The sequence below is a fragment of the Bicyclus anynana genome, chromosome 6, assembly GCF_947172395.1.
Source record: "Bicyclus anynana chromosome 6, ilBicAnyn1.1, whole genome shotgun sequence".
NCBI classification, from domain to species: Eukaryota; Metazoa; Arthropoda; class Insecta; order Lepidoptera; family Nymphalidae; genus Bicyclus; species Bicyclus anynana.
Genome location: NC_069088.1, coordinates 5,716,119 through 5,739,386, shown reverse-complemented (window position 1 = coordinate 5,739,386; position 23,268 = coordinate 5,716,119). Strand labels below are relative to the sequence as shown.

Genomic DNA, 23,268 nt, shown 5'->3' with positions numbered 1-23,268 from the left:
TAGTATAAACGCGAAAGTTTGTATGGATGTTTGGATGTATGTTTGGATGTTTGTTACTCATTAACGCCGCTACAGCTATTGTAAGCTACCCAACCATCCCGTTTTTACTGACAGGGAAAGTTACAAATTATTTTTTATTTACTAACCCTGATGCTGGATGTTGTTTTTTTTTTAATGCGTCAATTTTAAAAGCTTTAGCGAATTGCGATAAGAGCTTTATTTTGCTAAGTTCTATTTAACAAGTAATTGTTGTACCCATTCAGACGGAAATTGGCGTGTATAGCTGTATTCCTAAAAACACGACTATACAGTTATACACCTACTCGATCAAGCTAACTAGTTTCTAACATTTCTTTTTTACATAAAAATGGAACCGACTTCAAAGACGTATTTCAGTTATTTTGATTTTAACGCAAAATTACTAAACCGATTTTTATGAAAATGAAATAGAATTAATCTGAAAGTATAATCTTTTTAACAAAAAAATAATTTTCTCAATTGGTTAATAAATGACGAAGTTATAGGATTTAAAAAAAAGTATAGTAGGTAGGTGTAATATAATTTATTTATATATTTATTTACATGAAAATATGCCCAGAGAAAAATTACAGTTTCCCAATTCGTTTCCCGAGCAATCTTAAATAAATAGTATCTAACTACAAGAATAAATATTATATTACGTAATTACTATTAAACAAACAAAATAAATTAAAAATAATCAATTCAAATTAAAAAATAAAAAATTAAAATTAAGCAATTCAATAGTAAATAAATTTAAACAATTCAAATAAATTGAAATTAAAAATTCAAATAAATTAAAATTAAAAATAAATCAAATAAATTAAAATCAATTTATATAAGTTATTAATAATAATTAAACATTTACAATATACAAATAATAATAATAAAAATATAAACAGATTCTATTCTAATAACAATTTAATTCTATTTACAAGCTTATAGGTAGGAGTATAAAAAATGTCTAATTCAAAATTTCTACAATAAAATGTTTACTAAGCTCACTTACAACTCTTAATTGGCCGACTAAATCGCAGAGTGTACTAACAGGTATAGCGACATATCTTAGCCCGCATATCTTCTCCAATCAAATCGTCCAACTAATTAATTGGACACCGATCGCATCAAAATCCTGATTTCCTTTCGATAATGTACGAATAAAAAGTTGTCCAACTGAATTGTAAACGTAAAATTGTAAAAAAATTGTATCGTACTGCCAGTAGCTATAATTTTTTTAAAACTCATCATCCTTTTACCCCTCTACTAATTATCTAATTAAGCTTTCTGGATCAATACCTACTTTTTAAAATCTATATATATAATAGAAAGTCGGGTTTGTTACAACACTTATAACTCGAGATCTGCTAGACCGATTTTCATGGTTTTGAATCGTTGGATTTGTCTCCGCCAAGAATAGCAGATTACATCTTTAAAACAATGAAAACTCGACGAATAAATAATTATGATTGATGAATAATTTTCCTTAAATGTTACTTTGTGTAGTATTGTGTACTTTTTGTCAAACATTTGTTTGTTGTTCATCCTGTCAAATACTGGTTTGTGTAATGATTGACATTTATACGTGCGTTCATTAATTTATTTTGTGTAAATTAAAGTTTGTATTTCTAAGATTTATTCTATAGGTTAACGAATGCGTAAATGTATTTTTATGTTGTCGTTGATTATTTACCAAGATTCATTAAAATATACGTCCTTCTTTTACCCAAAGGATCAATAATGAAGAATGGTTTAATTGTGGTTAAATTGGAAGCAGATCTATGTACATGGTGTTTGCTCATTTTATGGGAGAAACATGAAAATTTAAATTTCTAATAGTGATCTTTTAATATAAATTTACATGTTATTGTGGGGAAAAGGTGCGCTAGATTGTATTTAGAGCCGTTAAGAGATAGTGAAAATTATTTTTACAAACAATATGAAGATAAATGACATACTACCTTTACCTGTTTTTTATGTTCACTGAATTGACATTGCTACGAGTAATATAAATGACTTTTTAATACTACACTCAAAGCTAAAGTACTAGTCAACGATAAGGATATGATTAAAAATATTCTTTGACATAGTACTTGTATTTAATGTATAAGTATAAAATACAGTGAAACTATATAAAACTAATTTGTCTTTTGTCTTCAGTGAGTGAAGTGAGTAAAGTTAAAGCAATGCAGAACTTTATATCGCACAGATTTTTAATTTTTGGTTTATTTCTTACAAAAGGTAATTTTTACAACTTACTTTAATTATTACATTTACTATTTTGTTACGTCACATGATATGTATTTTGAATATAAGACCTAACATTTTTTGCAATTTCAATTTCGCGTGTACTAAATTTTTGCTAAAAATAATCGTCCATCACAGATTCAAGTTATAACCAGACCTTTAAAAAAAACTAACTTTACGTTTGGGGCGTATACCAGGTACCTTTTAGTTATATGTGCATTTTAAGAAATTAAATATCACATGTCAAAAACATCGGGAAGAAACCTGCTGAGATTTTTTCTTAATTATCTTCTTAAATCTCTGAAGTCTGCCAATACCTATTGGACCAGCGTGGTGGATCATTAGCCTAATCCCTCTCATTCTAAGAGGAGGCTTGTGCTCAACAGTGAGCCGAATATGGGTTGTTAATGATTATGTTTACAGATGTTTTTTGTAAAAAATCCGAGGCTCGTACTGAAGCCAGTGTTGAGAAAATAGTTGGTGGGTACGTCTCCGATATCAAAGATGTACCGTATCAAGTGAGTTTGTTGATTGAGACTGATAACGGATCTTTTGAATGCGGAGGATCAATTATAAGTCCGAAATATGTATTGACGGCAGCACATTGTTTATCTGGGTAAGGAGTATATCTGTTTAAAATCATCATCATCATCAAATTATCCTATAAATAACCTGGCGAGTTTGTTGTGGGCTTTTCTCGGACCAAGGCGCGTTAGGAACCCTCGTAACTTTAATTTTAAGTTTTCGACTAATTATTATCACCATTATCTTAAGTATAATATTATTACCTGACGTTTCGAAAGAGCTTGTAAACTAAGCCTATTTGAAATAAATAAATATTGATTGATTTATATCAGTTAATGGACGACCACTTCAGGACATTGGCCTTTTGTAGGGACTTCCAAACATCACGATCCTGAGTCGCCTGCATCCAGCGAAATCCCTGCGACTCTGTTTGAGTTTCAAAATCTTTATCTAATACTAGCGGACCCGGTCAGGCTTCGCTTTGACTTATGTGCACTTCTTTCCTATCCCTACTCTAACCCTACCCTACCCCTCCCTACCCCTACTTCTTCCGCTTGTCTCTTAAACATTTGTATGAGAAATCTGCTTGACTCTAAAACATTTGTATGGGAAATAGAAAACGGTTGTTTTTATGGTTTTCCCGGCAATTATTCTGATTTTTCTCACCTTTTAAACCTTCTCTATACCTCCACGAACATTTCAAGACCAAGATAAGATAAATCTGTTCAGCGGTTCTCGAGTTTTAGCGAGACTAACGAACAGCAATTCATTTTTATATATATATAGATTTACCTGTCTAAGTGTCTAACAAGATATACCTAAGATGATCTGAGTAAGCATATGCAATATGGGTCTGCTAAAAATTTCTTAGAAAATAGGGTAGCTAATGAGCTTCTAAGAAATTTTTAGCAAATAATGTATAGTGTGGTGTTATATCGGTCCCGGATATTATAAGCAATCTGATAGTAGTTTTAAAATAGTTTGAATAATGAATGGCGTTGAAGCAGCTGAAGTCTAAACATCATGTAACTCTTTCCCTTAAAAGGGAGGTCTTGTCATCTTGTAGGGCTACAATATCAAAATGTTCTTGGTTTTTATTTTACACTGTTGTTTTTATTTTTTTTATGTAATTTTTAGAGCTAAAACTGTGTACATAAGAGTGGGAAGCAACCATACTGATAGAGACGGTAGAGTGTATACATCTACAAAGTTCTGGCAACATCCCAATTACAACAATAGGACAATTGATAACGACGTCGGAATTGTTAGTCCATCTCGCTCTATCCAGTACAACGCGAATGTGAAGGCAATAAAATTGGCGAGCAGTGGCAGGAATATACCGGCTAGAACCGAGGTGTTGGTTACTGGATGGGGACTTACATCTGTAAGTACCTACATATTGTCATCCGCAACTTCTACCATGTGAAATTCATATTTTACAAATCCCGTGGGAACCATGGATTTCCTAGGAATAAAAAGTACCCTATATTGCTGAATGACCCATTAAAATAGTTTACCCGTTCCAAAAATTATCCAGCACAAACAGATATGCAGACATACATTTCAAAACCGTATATTCGTGTAAATAACTTTTAATACTTGATAAAACAGCTATTTAAAATCAAAGACAGATACTTCAATTTTAATAATATGTATTTACTAGCGGACGCCCGCGACTTCGACCGCATGGAATTTAGTTTTTCACAAATCCCGCGGGAACCATGGATTGTTCCGAGACGAAAAGTAGTAAAACATTTTTTTGAAAGAATTAAAAGCTCAATATATTTTCATAGTTTATCCAGGCCACTACCCCAAGACCTAGTGGTCGGTAGCCACGTAGGCTTTAATTCTGAATAGACTTCCGCTTGACTACAATCATGCCTGGTTGAAGGCAATGATAAAGGTTGGAGCGCGCTTGCCTAGAAGATGCCTATTCACTCTAGCCATGAAGATGGACAAATCGTAAGTTTTAGGAAACATAGAAGCCGGAAGGGCGTTCCACATCTTCGCTGTACTTAAACCCCCTTATTTTTTGATAATTTCCGTTTTTTTTAGGAAAACGGTGAAGGCAGTGACCGTCTTATGGCAATACGAGTGCCTACACTGTCAAACGAAGACTGCCGCAAATCTTACAACAACTATATTACTGAGAACATGATCTGTGCTGGTGTACCAGAAGGGGGGAAGAGCACATGTCAAGTGAGTATGATAACTTCGTTTATGTTACTAGCGGATGCTCGCGACTTCGTTTGCGTGGAATTCGGTTTCCGACAAATCCCGCCGGAGCGATTGATTTTTCCAGGATAATGAATGAAAGTTTCAATAAAATCGGTTAGGTAGTCGTTCCAAAGATTAGCCCGGACAGACAGACACACAATTAATTTAGAAAAGCTTGTTTGTGTTTTGGTGTGTGACAAATTACAGCATTTGATAAAACAGTTAGTTTCAGTTTCAAACGGTGAAAGAAAACGTGAGGAAACCTGCATACCAGAGAATTTCCTTAATTTTCTACGTGTGTGAAATCTACCAATCCGCATTCGGCCAGCGTGGTGGACTATTGGCCTAACCCCTCTCATTCTGAGAGGAGACTCTACCTCAGCAGTGAGCCGAATATGGGTTGACAATGAATTGTCATAACAGAGAATCACACTTTTGGGACAATTTGAGGAGCATACCTATCCTTGCATCCGTCAATTTAAGGAGCAAGGTATTCCATTTTTAATAAGTGATATAGACGATGAGCCCAGTAATAAAATATTTCGCCTTGCTTCTTTAACGTGATAATTATATTGAAAAACGCAATTTTATAGAAAACTATTTTTGTTTTAACTTTCACACAATAGCTTTACCACATTTTTTTTTTAATAAAAATTAGCCTTCAGTTTTCCTAGCATGCGCCCAAAGATATATCGTGAAGAGAAATAGACAAAAATGTCAACCAATGGAGGCTGAGTAGTCCTAAACCTATCACGTTGTTGAAACAAAGAAACGATTTATTCATGACAATACTTACGAGTAAAAGTTATATTGACGGCCTCCGTGGCGCAGTGGTATGCGCGGTGGATTTTAGCGTTCCGGTACGATGTCGAGTAGAAACCGAAAGGCGTGTAGATTTTCATCCTCCTCCTAACAAGTTAGCCCGCTTCCGTCTTAAGATTACATCTTCATTTACCATCAGGTGAGATTGTAGTCAAGGGCTAACTTGTAAAGAATAAAAAAAAAAGATATATTTGAGTCGCTGGAGTCGCTGAATTGCAGTGGTTTCTTTACAAACCATCTTCCAGAATTCCACCAAGCCATCATAATCATAGCTTGGCAAATTCGTTCGTGGTCCGCGCGGACCGGGAGGGGGAAAACAATGTCCCGCACGCTCTACTTCGTACCCGCGCAGTCCCGCTGCCCAGCACGCATGACCTCATACCCGCGCAGTCCTTCCGCTGCCCAGCGCGCATGACTTCATACCCGCGCAGTCCTTCCCCTCACGTCGCCCGCTTATCATGGGAGTGTCGTCAACAAACTTGCCAAGTTTTAATTAAGAGTGTGCAATATGTAATTTTGTGGTTACAAATGGATCTGGATCTCAGATTCTGGAAAAGTTAGGAGCCTGATATTTGGGTAAATGATGTTTCAAAGTGTTAGCTTCGTTATGACTTTACAAAATACACAATTTGTAAAACTTTTCTCGATAGTTTATTTTTTTTTTAAAATACATGTTTTGCTCACATTTTGCTTTCAATCTCAGGAAAAGCAAACTTATTTTCTTAAATTTTTGTTTTGTATAGAAAATTAGGTATATATCTTGAACATGGCCATTTTGTTTTTCGTTATGTTGTTTAATTTACTTGCAATTAGGTAAAAATGGTTTTGGCGCTCACGTCATAAAATTTGCGTCGCGCGTCAATCGCTCCGTGCTTTTCACTCACTTGAAAGTCATAATTCGGCGTCTCGTTTGCGCTTAGAATTTTATACATATCGTACCGACGCGCTGCGCGCTCTTAATAATGTTTACTTTCTTTCAGGGTGATTCAGGAGGGCCAGCACATTCAAAGTTCGGCCAAGTTGGGATTGTGTCTTTCGGCATCGGCTGTGCTCGTCCGGGGTACCCTGGAGTCTATGCCAGAGTAACAAGTCCCAACATACGCAACTGGATCAAAACTATTACTGGCGTTTGATCATAGATGGCGTTAGCTTTGTCAGATTTTAACACTAAAATGCTTTGAGGCTTTTAAATTATGCGTGGAAATTGCGTTAATTTATTATTACCACATTAAAATGAAGTAATTTTAGTTTGATTTGTAACAAATTGTTTCCGTTATTGATAGGACTTTTCACTTATATCGAATTACTTACGCATTATTCACGGAGTTTGTCTATTTTTATGGCACTGTTTACTTTTTATAATAAGTTTTTATTTTTTAATAAAGTACCTACCATAATTATTGACCATAACTTTGTTTTATTTATGCAATCTGTTTTGAGAAGTTTAGTCATCAAGTAGGTAATAATTTTTAATAAATAATTTGCCCTATACTCACTCAGCGGGCGATGGAGCGTTATGCTTGGAGTTTTTCTGCGTGATTGAATCAGAAATGAGGAGAAGCGCAGACGAACCAAAGTTACTGAAATATCTCGCGAAGCTGCAGTGGTTCAAGGCAGGCCATATAGTTCGAAGAGCCTATCGATGTTGGGGTCCCAAAGTGCTGGAATGGCGACCTCGCATCGGAAAGCGTAGTGTTGGTCAAACTCCCACTAGGTGGACCGAGGACATCAAGCGGGTTGCAAGAAGACTTTGGATGCTGGTGGCTTGAGACCGTTGTGCTTGGAAGTCTATGCATGAGGCACAATATGTCCTGTAGTGGACGTCCATAGACTAATAATGATGATGATAATTTGCCGCGTGTGGTAAGAAGGTAAGGTGGCAAAGAAAAGCGTGTTTATCGATCGCCGTTTACTGTTCAACTGGTTTAATGTATCTAAATATATTGGGTTAGTAATGTGCTCTTGAGTGTTAGAATCGACATGTGCGCGCCACATGTTATCTTACAATTTGGAACGTTGTAAACTTATGGATAATCTACGAACTAAATATGAATGTGGATACGCTAATAATGTTTATACAATAATATTTATATTGATAACGCTACAATAATGATGAATTTGCTTGAATTTTGTCAAGTCATTTCATGCTTTAGTAAGGCGAAGGCAACCTAACCTAAACTTTTGATAGAGTGTTTTTAGCGAGAAAATCGTATTTATCGCTAAAAACACTCATGTATAACATTCACTTCATTTGTGCACCTTTACAGAAATATATTGAATAAAATACATTCTACTGTATACAATATAACTGAAAATAGCTTCATGTAATTACTACGATTTTCCCGCCAAAACTAGTTGCTCTTACCAAACAATAATACGATAATTGATTAAATTCGTAGAGATAATGTTAAACTTTTATTATCACTATTCGATATTAATGGTAATGACCGAGAGGACGGCTTTAGAAGTTCTCGAAGGCACGGCGATATAACCAATTTTCCTATGTTAAGCTGAGAATTTTTACTGAAAATTTCTTAGAAAATAGAAAAGCCGAGTATTTCACATCCCGATCGAAAACTCAAACCAGGATTTAAAGATCCGAAACCACAGACAAACCATGGGATCAATTTTCAAATTATAATGTAACTAACAGACGCCCGAGGCTCCGTTTGCGTCAAATTATTTTTAACAAATCCTACATGAGCCATGGTGTTTTCCGGGATAAAAAGTAGCCTATTCTGCTCCAAGGCCGATTTATCCGAAAATCATTCAAAATACTATCGTGGTTAAGCATTGAAAAGATAACACTTTATAGATGAAAATCCTTAACCCTTTATTCCACGTGCTATTCAAAGTTACACAATTCCACGCGTGGGGCACACGTGTGGCCCAAAATGTCATGATTTTTAGTAACACATACGTAAAATAAAATAGTGTTTTTTTTATACAATCAGTCTTTATTGACTTATCAAAATATAGGTTTTCGTCCTAATTCAACTTGTTTTTGAGCTAGTTTAAAACAACTAAGTCATAACTAAGCATACCTATTTATGGTAGTTCACTACGTACTTCTGACATTTCTGACTTAATATTTATGTGGAAAGATTTTTGGCTTTTCCGCTGTCTGGCATCAAAAATACTTACACAAGGTACATCTTAACATTGGCGACGTCAACGTTTTGACGGCCTCCGTGGCGCAGTGGTATGCGCGGTGGATTTACAAGACGGAGGTCCTGGGTTCGATCTCCGACTGGGCATACTGAGGTTTTCTTAATTGGTCCAGGTCTGGCTGGTGGGAGGCTTCGGCCGTGGCTAGTTACTACCCTACCGACAAAGACGTACCGCCAAGCGATTTTGCTTTCCGGTGCGATGTCGTGTAGAAACCGAAAGGGGTGTGGATATTCATCCTCCTCTTAACATGTTAGCCCGCTTCCATCTTAGACTCCATCATCACTTACCATCAGGTGTGATTGTAGTCAAGGGCTAACTTGTAAAGAATAAAAAAAAAATCAGTCAAAAATATGCAGCTGGGGCACGGCTGTGCCCCACGCGTGGTACGGAGTGCTAATAGCCACAGGCTTTAATACTCATGTTAGTTACGAGAACAAACTAGTTCCGCATGGAAAACTTTGTTCACATGTTCAGGTAGATCGAGTATTGTACAATGTACAGGTAAAATTTGGAAGTGAATGACAAAACTCACAGCAAATGCTAATACGAACTCCGCTAGAATTTAAATGGACGAGATCTGTGAGTGAGTGAAAAGTTTTTTAATTTCGCAAAAACTCAGCAGCCAGGTGTTCTGTCGACATTTCACCAGATGTTATCTCGTGACCCGTCACTTAATAAAGACCTTCGTACTGTTTTCTGGCGAAATGGTACAATTTTGCGGACAAACTAGGTTTAATTTTTCATTCTTAGCATTTTTAATTAGATTTTAAATAATTAGATCATATAAAGACTGAACTATAAGAGCCCCCGCTGACTTACAACTTTTAGTTGGTAAAACGGCTGAGTGTAAAACCGGTATAGCGTTGTATGGCACCGCGCATACAACGCTATACCGGTTACCGATATAGTCGGCCAACTAAAAGTTGTAAGTCAGCGGGGGCTTTAAGATTTTTTATACAAAACAGAAGACATCTTTAGTCATATAATCATAACATGTATTATGGACATATTATGAACATTCATCATCATCATCAACAGCCGATGGACGTCCACAGCTGGACAAGGCCTCTTGCGTGGACTTCCAAACAAGACGGTCTCAAACCGCCAGAATCTAGCGGCACCCTGCAACCCGCTTAATATTCGGTCCACCTAGTGGGGGCCAGCACTGCGCTTTCCGTCGCAGCGTCGCTATTGCAGTACCTTGGGACCCCAACGTCCTACGTTCATGTCCATTATGGACACTGTTAAAGTGAACGCAGCCATCATCTGACATTTGGAACGATCATGTCATGTGTCACTGTCAAATGTAATGTCTATTGCTTCTTCTCACTTCTGCCATCGCATCGGACGGGTTCCATTCCAAATCGCATCTCTGTTTTGTTATACTTTACTAATCATAATTCCGCTAATTAAAGTGTTTATTCAAACATCGTTTCTATTTATTTCACAAATAGTTCTCATTAGACACTAGCCTATAGATATTTCATTATTCCTACAAATTGAGCATTTTAAAATTATATCTACCTATTTATTTTACAAGCCAAATTTACACTTACTATTGGACAATATCGTATAGTAAATTAAGTTATTTGATCCAGAAGTTATATTTTTATGGAAAAAAGAACCCCCTTTAATTTAACATAAAGTAGAAAAATATTTATACCTTATTTGTATTTGTAGTTAAAATAATACACAATGTTATAGGTACCTGTACATATTTACATACGGGTGAAAAATACAACTTTTTTTGAAGTTGTTTATAAAATAAGGTTTTGTCATAAAAAAATCAAATGAATATGAAAAATAAATTAGATAATAATGATGCTAAAGTAAGTCTGTCACCTATCACGAAACCACATATTTTTAACTTTGGTAACTATAGAGATACATAGAACATGGGAAAAAAACATAGGCAACATTTTATTACGGAAAAAGCCATGGTGCCCGTTCCCGATTGATGAAAAACAAAATTTCTCGCGGGCGTCCGGTAGTAAGAAATAGATCAGAGATGTTTAATAAAGTATAACATCGTGATTACTCTTCGTCTCCATGTTATTCAAAGAGTATTCCGTTGCAGTCAGTTATGGACGAAGTAGTATTGTCGACGAAAGGCAAAACTTTCAGGCGCGAATAACAAAAGTCAGAGCGAATGTCAGCACCGAATCCAGTAGAATTTAAATGAACCGGCGAAGTTAAGTGTGAGTTAAAACTTTTTTAATTTCGAAAAGAGCCAGGTGCCCAGCCATCTGACTGACGATATCTACTGACCCGTCGCTTCATAGACTTCAGACTTCAGAGGACATAATTTAGTGCAAACTAAACCGAACCATTCGAAAAAGGCACACTTGATGTTTCAATATTTTGTTAAGTAAGCTAATATAAATAAGCACAGTTATACTAAGATTATAAAGGCGAGAGTTTATTGTTGCGTAAGTGTGTATGTCTGACTGACGATATCCACTGACCCATCGCTTCATAGACTTCAGACTTCAGAGGACATAATTTAGTGCAAACTAAACCGAACCATTCGAAACAGGCACACTTGATGTTTCAATAATTTGTTAAGTAAGCTAATATAAATAAGCACAGTTATACTAAGATTATATAGGCGAGAGTTTATTGTTGCGTAAGTGTGTATGTCTGACTGACGATATCCACTGACCCATCGCTTCATAGACTTCAGACTTCAGAGGACATAATTTAGTGCAAACTAAACCGAACCATTCGAAACAGGCACACTTGATATTTCAATATTTTGTTAAGTATCAATCAATCAATCAATCAATCAAAGCCTTTATTACTTCTTAACAATAAATTACATAGTTATTTTAAGTTTATTTATCCTATACTATTTGTGTTAGTGTATTAGTTTATTAATATTTAACAAAATTGCGTGTACATTTTTTACAATTGTTTGTTCTGAAATAAGTGTTAGAAGGTTATAATTGTTACGTATGTTAGTATAGTACTTAATATTTATGTTAAGAATCCCTCACTGGGTATAGGCCTCCTCCAGCTGATACATTTTATTTATTCTTTTGTATGTAGAAAAATAATTCGTTAATTATGTAGGTTTGCCATCCATACGTAAGTAATATTATAAGTTGATTCGTTTAATTGGACTTTAATGTAAGGACAAAATAGAGTAATAATAAATATGTATCAAATGAAAGACGGCGAGCACGAATTTTTAACTAAAATAATAAAATAAAATAGATAAATAAATAATTATTTTTTAGAACAAAATATGCTTTTTTAACATTTACAATAGCTTAAGTATATATCTATTGAGATGACATACTCATACTTCTTTCACATGGTAGCAACATTAAATACAACATAAAATGCATAAGACGAGTTTTGTTTATTTATAAATTTTGTTAAGTAAGCTAATATAAATAAGCACAGTTATACTAAGATTATATAGGCGAGAGTTTATTGTTGCGTAAGTGTGTATGTCTGACTGACGATATCCACTGACCCATCGCTTCATAGACTTCAGACTTCAGAGGACATAATTTAGTGCAAACTAAACCGAACCATTCGAAAAAGGCAAACTTGATGTTTCAATATTTTGTTAAGTAAGCTAATATAAATAAGCACAGTTATACTAAGATTATATAGGCGAGAGTTTATTGTTGCGTAAGTGTGTATGTCTGACTGACGATATCCACTGACCCATCGCTTCATAGACTTCAGACTTCAGAGGACATAATTTAGTGCAAACTAAACCGAACCATTCGAAAAAGGCAATCTTGATGTTTCAATATTTTGTTAAGTAAGCTAATATAAATAAGCACAGTTATACTAAGATTATATAGGCGAGAGTTTATTGTTGCGTAAGTGTGTATGTCTGACTGACGATATCCACTGACCCATCGCTTCATAGACTTCAGACTTCAGAGGACATAATTTAGTGCAAACTAAACCGAACCATTCGAAAAAGGCAAACTTGATGTTTCAATATTTTGTTAAGTAAGCTAATATAAATAAGCACAGTTATACTAAGATTATATAGGCGAGAGTTTATTGTTGCGTAAGTGTGTATGTCTGACTGACGATATCCACTGACTCATCGCTTCATAGACTTCAGACTTCAGAGGACATAATTTAGTGCAAACTAAACCGAACCATTCGAAAAAGGCAAACTTGATGTTTCAATATTTTGTTAAGTAAGCTAATATAAATAAGCACAGTTATACTAAGACTATATAGGCGAGAGTTTATTGTTGCGTAAGTGTGTATGTCTGACTGACGATATCCACTGACTCATCGTTTCATAGACTTCAGACTTCAGAGGACATAATTTAGTGCAAACTAAACCGAACCATTCGAAAAAGGCAAACTTGATGTTTCAATATTTTGTTAAGTAAGCTAATATAAATAAGCACAGTTATACTAAGATTATATAGGCGAGAGTTTATTGTTGCGTAAGTGTGTATGTCTGACTGACGATATCTACTGACCCATCGCTTCATAGACTTCAGACTTCAGAGGACATAATTTAGTGCAAACTAAACCGAACCATTCGAAAAAGGCAAACTTGATGTTTCAATATTTTGTTAAGTAAGCTAATATAAATAAGCTCAGTTATACTAAGATTATATAGGCGAGAGTTTATTGTTGTGTAAGTGTGTATGTTTGTTTGTTACTCCTTTATGCAATTACTGAACCGATTTTGATAAATGTAATTTTGTAATATATTTTTTAAAATCTTCAAAATGGCACCACGAAATGAAGTCACAAATCGATTTATGTCTCTGTTTGAAATTGGTACATTACAACATCAGTGAATATTAGGACGTTTCAAAATACCACACCGAGCACACAAAAGTTTTGCCAATAAGTACCAATGTTGTTTGGTACATGTTTGTCACCACGTGCAAATATTATGGCAAATAGCTTTGAATTATAGCCGTAGCGTTCCAAAATAGAGGAAGCATTTTTTATTAAAATAGAATTTTTAACACTAGTACGTTGTAGAACAGTCTAGTTTAGAATACAGATGAAACGTACCTATTCTAATACAATCTATTAATTTTCGAGCGAAACTGTCGTTCAAAAATTTAAAGAGTAGGCATACGAAAGTTCACAGTATTTTGTCATTTCGTGTTTTTCTATAATGTAAGGATGCTGATATTATATTGTATACTGATATATTGAGATGATTGAGTATCATTTTGTGCTCCAGAAGAGGACTTTAGTACTTTTGAAATATACAATATCTAGTCATAGAGTCATATAGAGAGAAATTTAAGGAAATAAAAATTATGATAGCACAAAATAGTCAGTACAAACTTGAAAGTTTAATGTGTTCGTAAAAACGTAAGCTAACAAAAAAATAGTAATACAAACATATAAACTTTCACCATTAAAATGTCACAGTAGGATAGTCTAACAGAATTGAGATACTAATTTGTTTTTCATATTCACTGCAAAACTGACATTTCTACAAATGACATTTTAATAATGCTATGCACACAAAGTACCTACATAGTGAGCTAAAGATAAGGAGTAAATTAAAACTAATTTATGAGATAGTCCTTGAATATAATATAAAAGACTGTGTCAAGTACAAAACTAATGTCTTCAGTGTCAAAGCAATGCAGAAGTTTATATCGTTTATATTTTTATTTTTTGGTGTTATTTTTATAAAAGGTAACATTTTAGATATTTTTATGTGACTTCAGCTGTATTTCACTTGACTTTTTTTCCCGAATAACTTTTTTGCCTACGTTCATACCATCCATCTGTATCTAATAGTTGAGGTTTTTATTTTTATTAAGAATTCAGCATTCAGCTTTCAAAACTATTAAAATACCTACATGCTAATGATTCTATTATGGAATGCTTGTGACTGTCTCTGCAAAGACGAAGGCTTTACCTGTTACAAAAAACATGTATAAGTATTTTAATTTCTTCTAAATTTACTTGAAAATTCCCCTTTTACAATTATAGAACAATCCTTTCTGCATTAATTCGAAATCTACGATCATAAAATTTTTAAAGCATCTTTTCGAATCGATGTTTGCCACAATATTTGCGTGCGGTGACAAACATGTACCAAACGACATTGGTAAATGTTTGTCACTCTCAACTCGATCGTTTTGACACGGCTTTATGTTCGATATGATGGAGACATTATAATTTTAAATAGTGACACAATTGTATTTGTTCCTTTATTCTCTATCTATGTGACATCTTTTAAAGCGCTAATCTATTACAAATTTATGCATCTATGTTAATAGATCAAGTTTTGCAGATGTTTTATGTAAAAGCTCCAAATATCGTACTGAAAACAGTGATGAAAAAATAGTTGGAGGTTACGAGGTCAATATCAAAGATGTTCCATATCAGGTGCGGTTGACGATTGTCAAGGAGGAGGGTTGGTTTGGATGCGGAGGATCGATTATAAGTCAGAGATACGTATTGACAGCAGCACATTGCATAACTGGGTAACTAACCGCTAGAAATGACTTATGCGGGCAGACCTGCAGCTTTAACTGTAGCCGACATCAAAGTCCTACTGTCGGAAGACCGCTTGGCTCTCGATATATTAGCAGTAAAGTGAACTGCTCCTGCGATATGCGAATTAATGCGGTAACTGCACATTTAAAACTGCAGGTCTAAAGCCGAAATATTATTATTAAAATATATTTAATATTTAAAAGTGAAGTAGAATCAGTAATTCAATAGCACATATTATATTTAAATTATCATCTGGCTGTGCGTGGTTGCAAAAAATCCCCACCAAATCTCCTCTCCTGTAAGAAAGGCTTACCCTGTACTGGGCTATAAAATATAGATTAATGATGATGATGATGATGATGATGATGATGATGATGATAATGATGTTGGTGATGATGTTGATGATGATGATGATGATGATGATGATGATGATGATGATGATGTAGAGTATTAATCTTTTTTTTTTTTTTTTTTTTTTTATTCTTATCTCCTCCTTTCCTTCCTGGTACCGCAGTTTACGTGCATTACTTCAGGAAGGGGGTGGTCTATCACGCTTCGATATTTTCTTTCTGGCGATCCCATTCGTCTCTCACGCGTCGTCCCATAATGTAATGCAGCATTTTCGCCCCGTTAGCCCAGGCTTCCTTGTTCTCCAACATATATGGCACTAAGTTTGCTTTTGTCAGAGGTTCACCGCCTTGGCGTGCGTTACTTCTTTCCCCTTCGAACTCCATGCACTCAAAGATTGCGTGGTTGGGCGTGTCTACTTCTCCGCAATATGTGCAACATTCACTGTTTGCTTTGCCTATCGCGTGCAAGTAAGTATTAAATACTCCATGTCCGGTTAATGCTTGTGTTATCAGCTTATCCACCTCTCCATGTTTTCGTTCAACCCATTTCACTAAGTCTTGAATCAAATCCCTGGTCCATTGCCCTTTCCCACTTTCAAGCCATTCTGTTGACCATTCTTGGAGTGTTCTTTTTCTCTCCTCCTTCGGAGTTCTTTTGGCCTCCCTTTTGTATAGCCTTGCTCTTTCTGTAGCTAATTTGTCGATAGGTATCAATCCTGCTATCACCAGCACAGCTTCTTTAGATACTGTTCGGTATGCTCCACATATACGGATAGCCAGGCGTCGCTGCGTTCTTCCAAGCACATTATTATATTTAGTCACTTGAAGTGCTTGGCTCCAAACAGGTGCCCCATACAGCATGACAGAGTGTGCCACTGATGCGAGGAGCCGCCTTTTGCTGGCTCTTGGTCCGCCTTTTCTGGGCATTAACTGGGTAAGGGCTGCCGCTAGCTTTTCTGCCTTCTCAGCTGTTTGCACCACATGTTTGTCAAACCTCAGGCTTCTATCTAGCCATACTCCGAGGTATCTGAGTTTGTCACATGGTTTTATTTCTACCCCATCTATGTTAAAAGTGAGTGGGCCATGCCTTTTCCTGCCACTTAGCATTATGGCTTCGGTCTTTTCCGGTGCCAGTTTTAGATGCTTCCCGATCATCCACTTGTTGATTATGTCCAGTGCCCTGTTGGTCCTTTTCATCAGTAGTTGATCAGTTCTGGCGGCTACAACCAAAGCCAAGTCATCCGCGAAACCCACTAGACGTGCCTCATCGCCAAGATCTAATTTGAAAACTCCATCATACAATATGTTCCACAGCGTTGGTCCAAGAATTGAGCCCTGGGGAACTCCACTTGTCACCCGGATCGTCTCTGATGATCCTGCAGCGTCCGTTATTATGATGTTTCTTTGATTCAAGTAGCTGCTTATGAGGTTGATGACGTAATCTGGGAATTTTCGCCTCTTAAATTCCTCCAGTATTAGGATCCATGGAGCGGAGTTAAAAGCATTTCTTACGTCTAGGGCAACAAGTATGCAGAGCTTTCTGGTACGTTGCGATCCTTGCTTTGCCGCTAGCGCTATGGCTTTTACTCTTTCGATGGCGTCTAATGTTGACCGGCCACTTCTAAACCCAAATTGGTCCTTCGCTAATCCACCATGCTTTGGTAGCAATTGCTCTATTCGATTTAGCAGTATCCTCTCCAATAGCTTTCCATAGCAGTCCAGAAGACAGAGAGGCCTATACCCTGATGGTTCGTCTGCTGATTTGTTATGTTTCCGTAGGAGGATTAGTCTAGCAGTTTTCCATATATCTGGAAACTCTCCACTTAGGAAAATACCATTCATGACGTCTCTCAATTGGTCGGGAATCACCTTACTTGCTAATTTAACTATTTCTGGCGCAATTTCATCAGGTCCTGGCGCTTTTCTGGATTTGATCCGATCGCAGGCCTTCGCCAGTTCATCGTCAGTAATCCTTGGTACCTGATCAACTACGCCAGTGGTCCTTGTGAAGTCGTCATGTGTAGGGAATAATACAGCCGTGATGTCCTTCATTTTTTGCAAGCTTATGGGAGTTGGCGAAGAACGGTTGATCTTTTTGGTAACTATTTTGTATCCCAAGCCCCAAGGGTCGTTGTCTACCTCATCACCAACTTTTTTCCATTGTTCTCCCTTAGATTTTAAAATGAGGCCTTGCAGCTCTAGTTTAGCTGTTTTATATCTATTTCTAGCTTCTTCACTGGCTCGAATTTGGTTTAGTCTATCCTCTTCTGATCTTTGCTTGTTTATCTTCGAGTTTGCTCTAGTGTAAGCTCTTCTAGATTCCAGGCATTGTTTCCTAGCTATGTTAATTTCGTTATTCCACCAGTAGACAGGTTTTTTTCGTCTAGCTTTTCTTTTAGGCATGGCTTGATTGCAGGCTTTGGTTGTTGCAGAGACTAGCTCAAAAGGAGTTCGTATAGGTTCACTTATTAACGTGTTTTCGAACTTTTCTTTATCAATTTTGTTGAAGTTCCATCCAATTGGGCGTGATTCGGTTCCAGGTATTTTTTCTCCGATACTGTAGGTTATGTATTTATGGCCACTGGCAGATTCTTCATCAAGAACTTCCCAGCCTGTAATCATGCCAGCTAGATTTGAATTCGCCATTGTTATGTCTGGTCTTGAATTTTTGCCACCTCTTTCGAATGTTGGTGTATTTCCAGTATTTGCCACGCTTAGATCCAGGTCAGCAATTATGTCCATTAGGTGTTGTCCTCTTTTATTTGTAGTCTTGCTGCCCCATATGGTCGATGCAGCGTTAAAGTCCCCAGCAACAAGAACTTTTCCTCGCTGAAGACGCACGCTGGCACTAAGTTCCTCAAGATCTTGCCGAAATTGGTCAAAGGAACAATTAGGGGATATGTAGCAGCTGTACACCGTGAATTGTGCAAATCGAAAGCCAATGAAACCATTTCCTCGTATGGTAGCTCCCACTGTAAGGGCTTTGTTGTATACAATTATTGCTGCGTCTTCTCTCCGATCTCTCTCCCAGCCCCCAGCTTCAGCATATTTATTGTTCGGTTCTGCTAGTATTACTAGGTCTATGCCATGGTTTCTGACCGTGGGTAAGAGAAGGTCGTGAGCTACGCGCACCCGATCCGCATTAATTTGAAGGATTTTAATCGCCATTAGAAGACAGAGTAGAGTATTAATCTGGAAGTTCTTATATAACCCTCAATACCCAAACACTATAAATATGGCAGAACTTAGTTTTAATACTTTTAATGATACTTTATAAGTATATTATTTTGATTTCCAGAGCTAAAACTGTATACATAAGAGTAGGTAGCAACCATACCGATAGAGATGGTGAAGTGTATACATCTACAAAGTTCTGGGTTCATCCCCGTTGGAACAATAAGACAATTGATAACGACGTCGGAATTATTAGTCCATCTCGCTCTATTCAGTATAACGCGAATGTAAAAGCACTAACATTGGCGAGCAGTGGCAGGAATATACCGGCTGGGACCGAAGTGTTGGTTACTGGATGGGGACTTACATCTGTAAGTATCTTCTATATATATATAAAAATGAATTGCTGTTCGTTAGTCTCGCTAAAACTCGAGAACAGCTGAACGGATTTATCTTATCTTGGTCTTCAAATGTTCGTGGAGGTATAGGGAAGGTTTAAAAGGTGAGAAAAATTAGAATAATTGCCGGGAAAACCATAAAAACAACCCTTTTCTATTTCCCATACAAACGTTTAAGAGTCAAGGGGTAGGATATGGTAGGGGTAGAGTAGTGTAGAGTAGGGATAGGGAAGAAGTGCACATAAGTCAAAGCGAAACTTGACCGGGTCCACTAGTAAGTATATAATATTACTATCAATATATATGACAACCTAAAATTGTAAATACTGTCAGATTAGATATAAACGGTTCGGTGACAATGATGGGTCAGAATGTTTTTTGATAATTGTTATTTTTTAGGAAAACGGACAGGGTAGTGACCGTATTATGGCAATTAGAGTGCCAACGGTAACAAATGAAGATTGCCTCAAAACTTACACATATATTAGCGACATGATGCTTTGTGCTGGTGTACCTGAAGGAGGAAAGAGTATATGTCAAGTAAGAATATTTGTTTATCTTCTCTATCTATCTATCTATCTATTTTTAAAGGGGGATGTCCATTCCCGGCCCAGACCTTTCGTCCACGCTCCCCACTTTACATAAAACTAAAAAATACTTGATAATTTTTGTTTAATATTGAATAAATTTCTTTAATAATGATAATGCTTATACAACTATATATTACAATTTGTTGAAACTGTGGTGGTTAAACCCCTAAGGGTTCATTTACACGAGCAGTACGTTTCCGACGGCAGCTGGCAACTGCTACCGACGACTGTAGTCGGCGACGTCTCGCCGACTACAGTCGCTTGTATTCAAGTTTTGGGGTATTGACGTCTAACTGACGCCTCGCGATTTCACCTGCGTGGTTCTTGTTCCAGTAAAAATAGGAGGATAAAATATAGCCTATAGCCTTCCTCGATAAATGGACTATCTAACATTGAAAGATTTTTTCAAATCGGACCTGTAGTACCAGAGATTAGCGCGTTCAATCAATCAAACAAACTCTAAAGCTTTATTATATTAATGTAGATTTAAAGACCCGGCACAATTCCCCAAATGCTGCATGAAATTTGACCGAGTTTTGTTTAAATATTAAATTAGATTTGAGATAGTTGTATTCCGGGACAACTTCGATGCTGTCATTATCGACAATTATGGGCATCATGATGTGCTCATTAACTGTTGCTTATTCTTGTGGAAATATTATTTCAGGGTGACTCCGGTGGACCAGCTGTGGCTAAATTCGGCCAAGTTGGTATAGCTTCTTTTAGCATTGGTTGCGCTCGCCCACGCTACCCTGGCGGCTATGCCAGAGTAACATATCCCGGAATACGCAACTGGATCAAAACTATTACTGGCGTTTAAATAATAGATGGCGCTCGTTTTCTGGGTGGCTATTCTGTAACGATGTTTTGTACAAATCGCAATTCGAGTTTCAAATTCATGTCTATCTCTCTCCGTTAACATGATACTATAGAAAGAGAAAGATAGAGGTGAATTCGAAACATAGTTTCAGAATAGCTCTCCTGACAGCAAATACACACTTAACTCTGATATAAACACTGATATAAATCCTAATGATAGAGATTCGAGGATCTTATATTATGCGTATTTGAACTGCGTAAGCTATTAATTATTTGGTAGTTTTATTTATAACAACTTCCTTTTATTAGAGGATTTCCCGCATATATCGATTTAGCGTTCTTAATGGAATTTGTATAACTTTAATTATGGCACTGTTTACTTTATAATATTGTATATTCTTAAATAAAATATCCTAATAACTATTGTTAATTTTGTTTTATTAAACGCAATTGTTTTCATCAATGTTTTTTTTTTTAATAATTTATATTATTTGTTACAAAAAAAACATTAAGAAAATAATGGACGCAAGGGATTCATTTTGTATGTAATCTAAATTGACATAAAAATATTAGTACAAGAAGTAAAAGATGGACTAAGGTTACATTTGTAAGTATTTCTTCCATAATTTTATCAAATTTGTAATAAAAACAATTTCTTAAAAGAATCGATTCTTTTGACGGAATAGCAAAAAATCGATCAAGTAATCGAACATTCTATATATATATTCTGTGGATAGTCTAAGCGATGTGTTGGTTAGTCTGTGTAAAAATTACGCGTGTGTGTATTGCGAGTCAAATATATAGTTGTGTGTAGTGTATGAACACATAATATATTTAATGGTGTTAAATATTTTCGATGTGTGAGTTTACCTCGTCCCCCTCAAAAAACGACAGACTTTTTTGTTGGTGAATTTGGGTGCGAAACAGGTCCATAGTCTAAATAGTCAATGTTCTACTGGTGACTGAAGGGCTGTCTCATTTTTGTACAAAGTATTCTTGCGACCATTCCACGTGGACATGATTTGTATAGTTATTAGGATAAGTTAGCTTAGTTCCATAATGTATTCTTTCTTAGCATTAATATCACAATGAAGCGAAACGAAGTGAACATTATGCAGTATAAAGACGTATTTTAAAGTGAAGCCAAACTAGGTTGTAGGTAAGTAGGAGCTCGTAGGTGGCACTCAGTAGATCCGCGTGTTACTGCAAAGACCGCCTTTCCTAATGAGGAGGATTTGGAGCGTAAGCCATCGCTGCAGCCGCTCTTGTGGGCTTATGCGCCTTGGAACTAGTTCTTTGAACTGCGAGAATATTGTGACATGCAAATGCAGACATATGTCTGTGTTTAGTATTCAACAATTTGTGTGTAGTATTGTTGGAATTACATTAAATTTATTTAGTAGGTACTAGGTGGTTTTACCCGACTGCAAATATGGTTATGTTCATACATATATGAAATAAAAAAAAAACAACACAGACTCAAGGTGACGCATATCGTGGATATGTCAATTTCAAGTGCTCATCAAGGGGATTTCAAAATGGTATATCATGGCCATATTAAAAAACCTACAATTAGGAAAAAGGTTATTTATTAATCGCAATACAAAATACACGCAGCGGATGACTAGAAGCGAGCAAGTTAGGCAGTTTTTTTTTATTAATTATTGGTTTTGGCTTTACTCGGCTTTAATTTTCCAATATTTTTATACGTTTAAAATGAATCAACATGAACAATATTCTGAACAAAATCTAGTCACTTATATGTAGATACCTTTAAAAATAAAAGGAAATCCTACTATGACATCTTTGCATTAAGACATGAGCTATTTATAGCAGTTCAAAACCCATTAATAATGCGTAATATAGGCTAAAAGACGAACATATCTAATGTTTATACCAAATTAAAAATAAATACCCGGATATGACTTGAATTAACAACATTGATATTAAATTTAATGTGCCTTTAACCTAAATTAAGGAAACATTAAATAGAAGTAAATAATTATATTTACCTTAGCGATGAAAGAAAAGGTTGGTTTAAATAAAAAAAATATATATTACCACAAATGTATTTCAAAATCCTATAATTCTCTAACCTGTTCATCTTCAATGAAAGAAATGTTTTCCCATATCGAAATTTATTACGGCTTCTCTTTTATAATTAAGGCATTTTTATTCACAGTAAGGCATATCAAAAGACTTTGTAACGTACAAAATGTTATTTCTTTTCTCTCAAATTCAGCATTTTCATAATTAGCTCTTCCATAAGAGGAGGAAATACGTAGCGGCATTAAATGCCGGGGGGAAAATTCTCTTTTTTGATTTTTCTGATCCGACGTAGCGAGATTGCTTGCTGAATTTAACACGTCTTAATGGCTACTTGGTTCTACACTGCCAACTTGTTATGTCTGACTTCTTTTTTTTTGCATCGGTTCCGTAGTTATTAGGTCATTGTTATAATGTTTGTTTGTT

The 23,268-nt window shown here is 35.9% G+C and overlaps 2 protein-coding genes across 2 annotated transcripts; both read left to right on the top strand.

Annotated features, from left to right (window-relative positions):
- The first annotated feature begins 2,766 nt into the window (after positions 1–2,766).
- On the top strand, positions 2,767–7,176 carry LOC128198189 (trypsin-7-like). The gene is made up of 4 exons (XM_052882170.1): positions 2,767–2,780; positions 3,925–4,171; positions 4,843–4,986; positions 6,807–7,176. Exons 1-4 carry the CDS (start codon positions 2,767–2,769, stop codon positions 6,957–6,959), a joined length of 558 nt encoding a protein of 185 aa, XP_052738130.1. The 3' UTR covers positions 6,960–7,176.
- An 11,726-nt stretch (positions 7,177–18,902) lies between these two features.
- On the top strand, positions 18,903–21,160 carry LOC112057857 (trypsin-7-like). Its single transcript, XM_052882169.1, has 4 exons — positions 18,903–18,919; positions 19,114–19,360; positions 19,787–19,927; positions 20,645–21,160. Exons 1-4 carry the CDS (start codon positions 18,903–18,905, stop codon positions 20,795–20,797), a joined length of 558 nt encoding a protein of 185 aa, XP_052738129.1. The 3' UTR covers positions 20,798–21,160.
- The last annotated feature ends 2,108 nt before the right edge of the window (positions 21,161–23,268 follow it).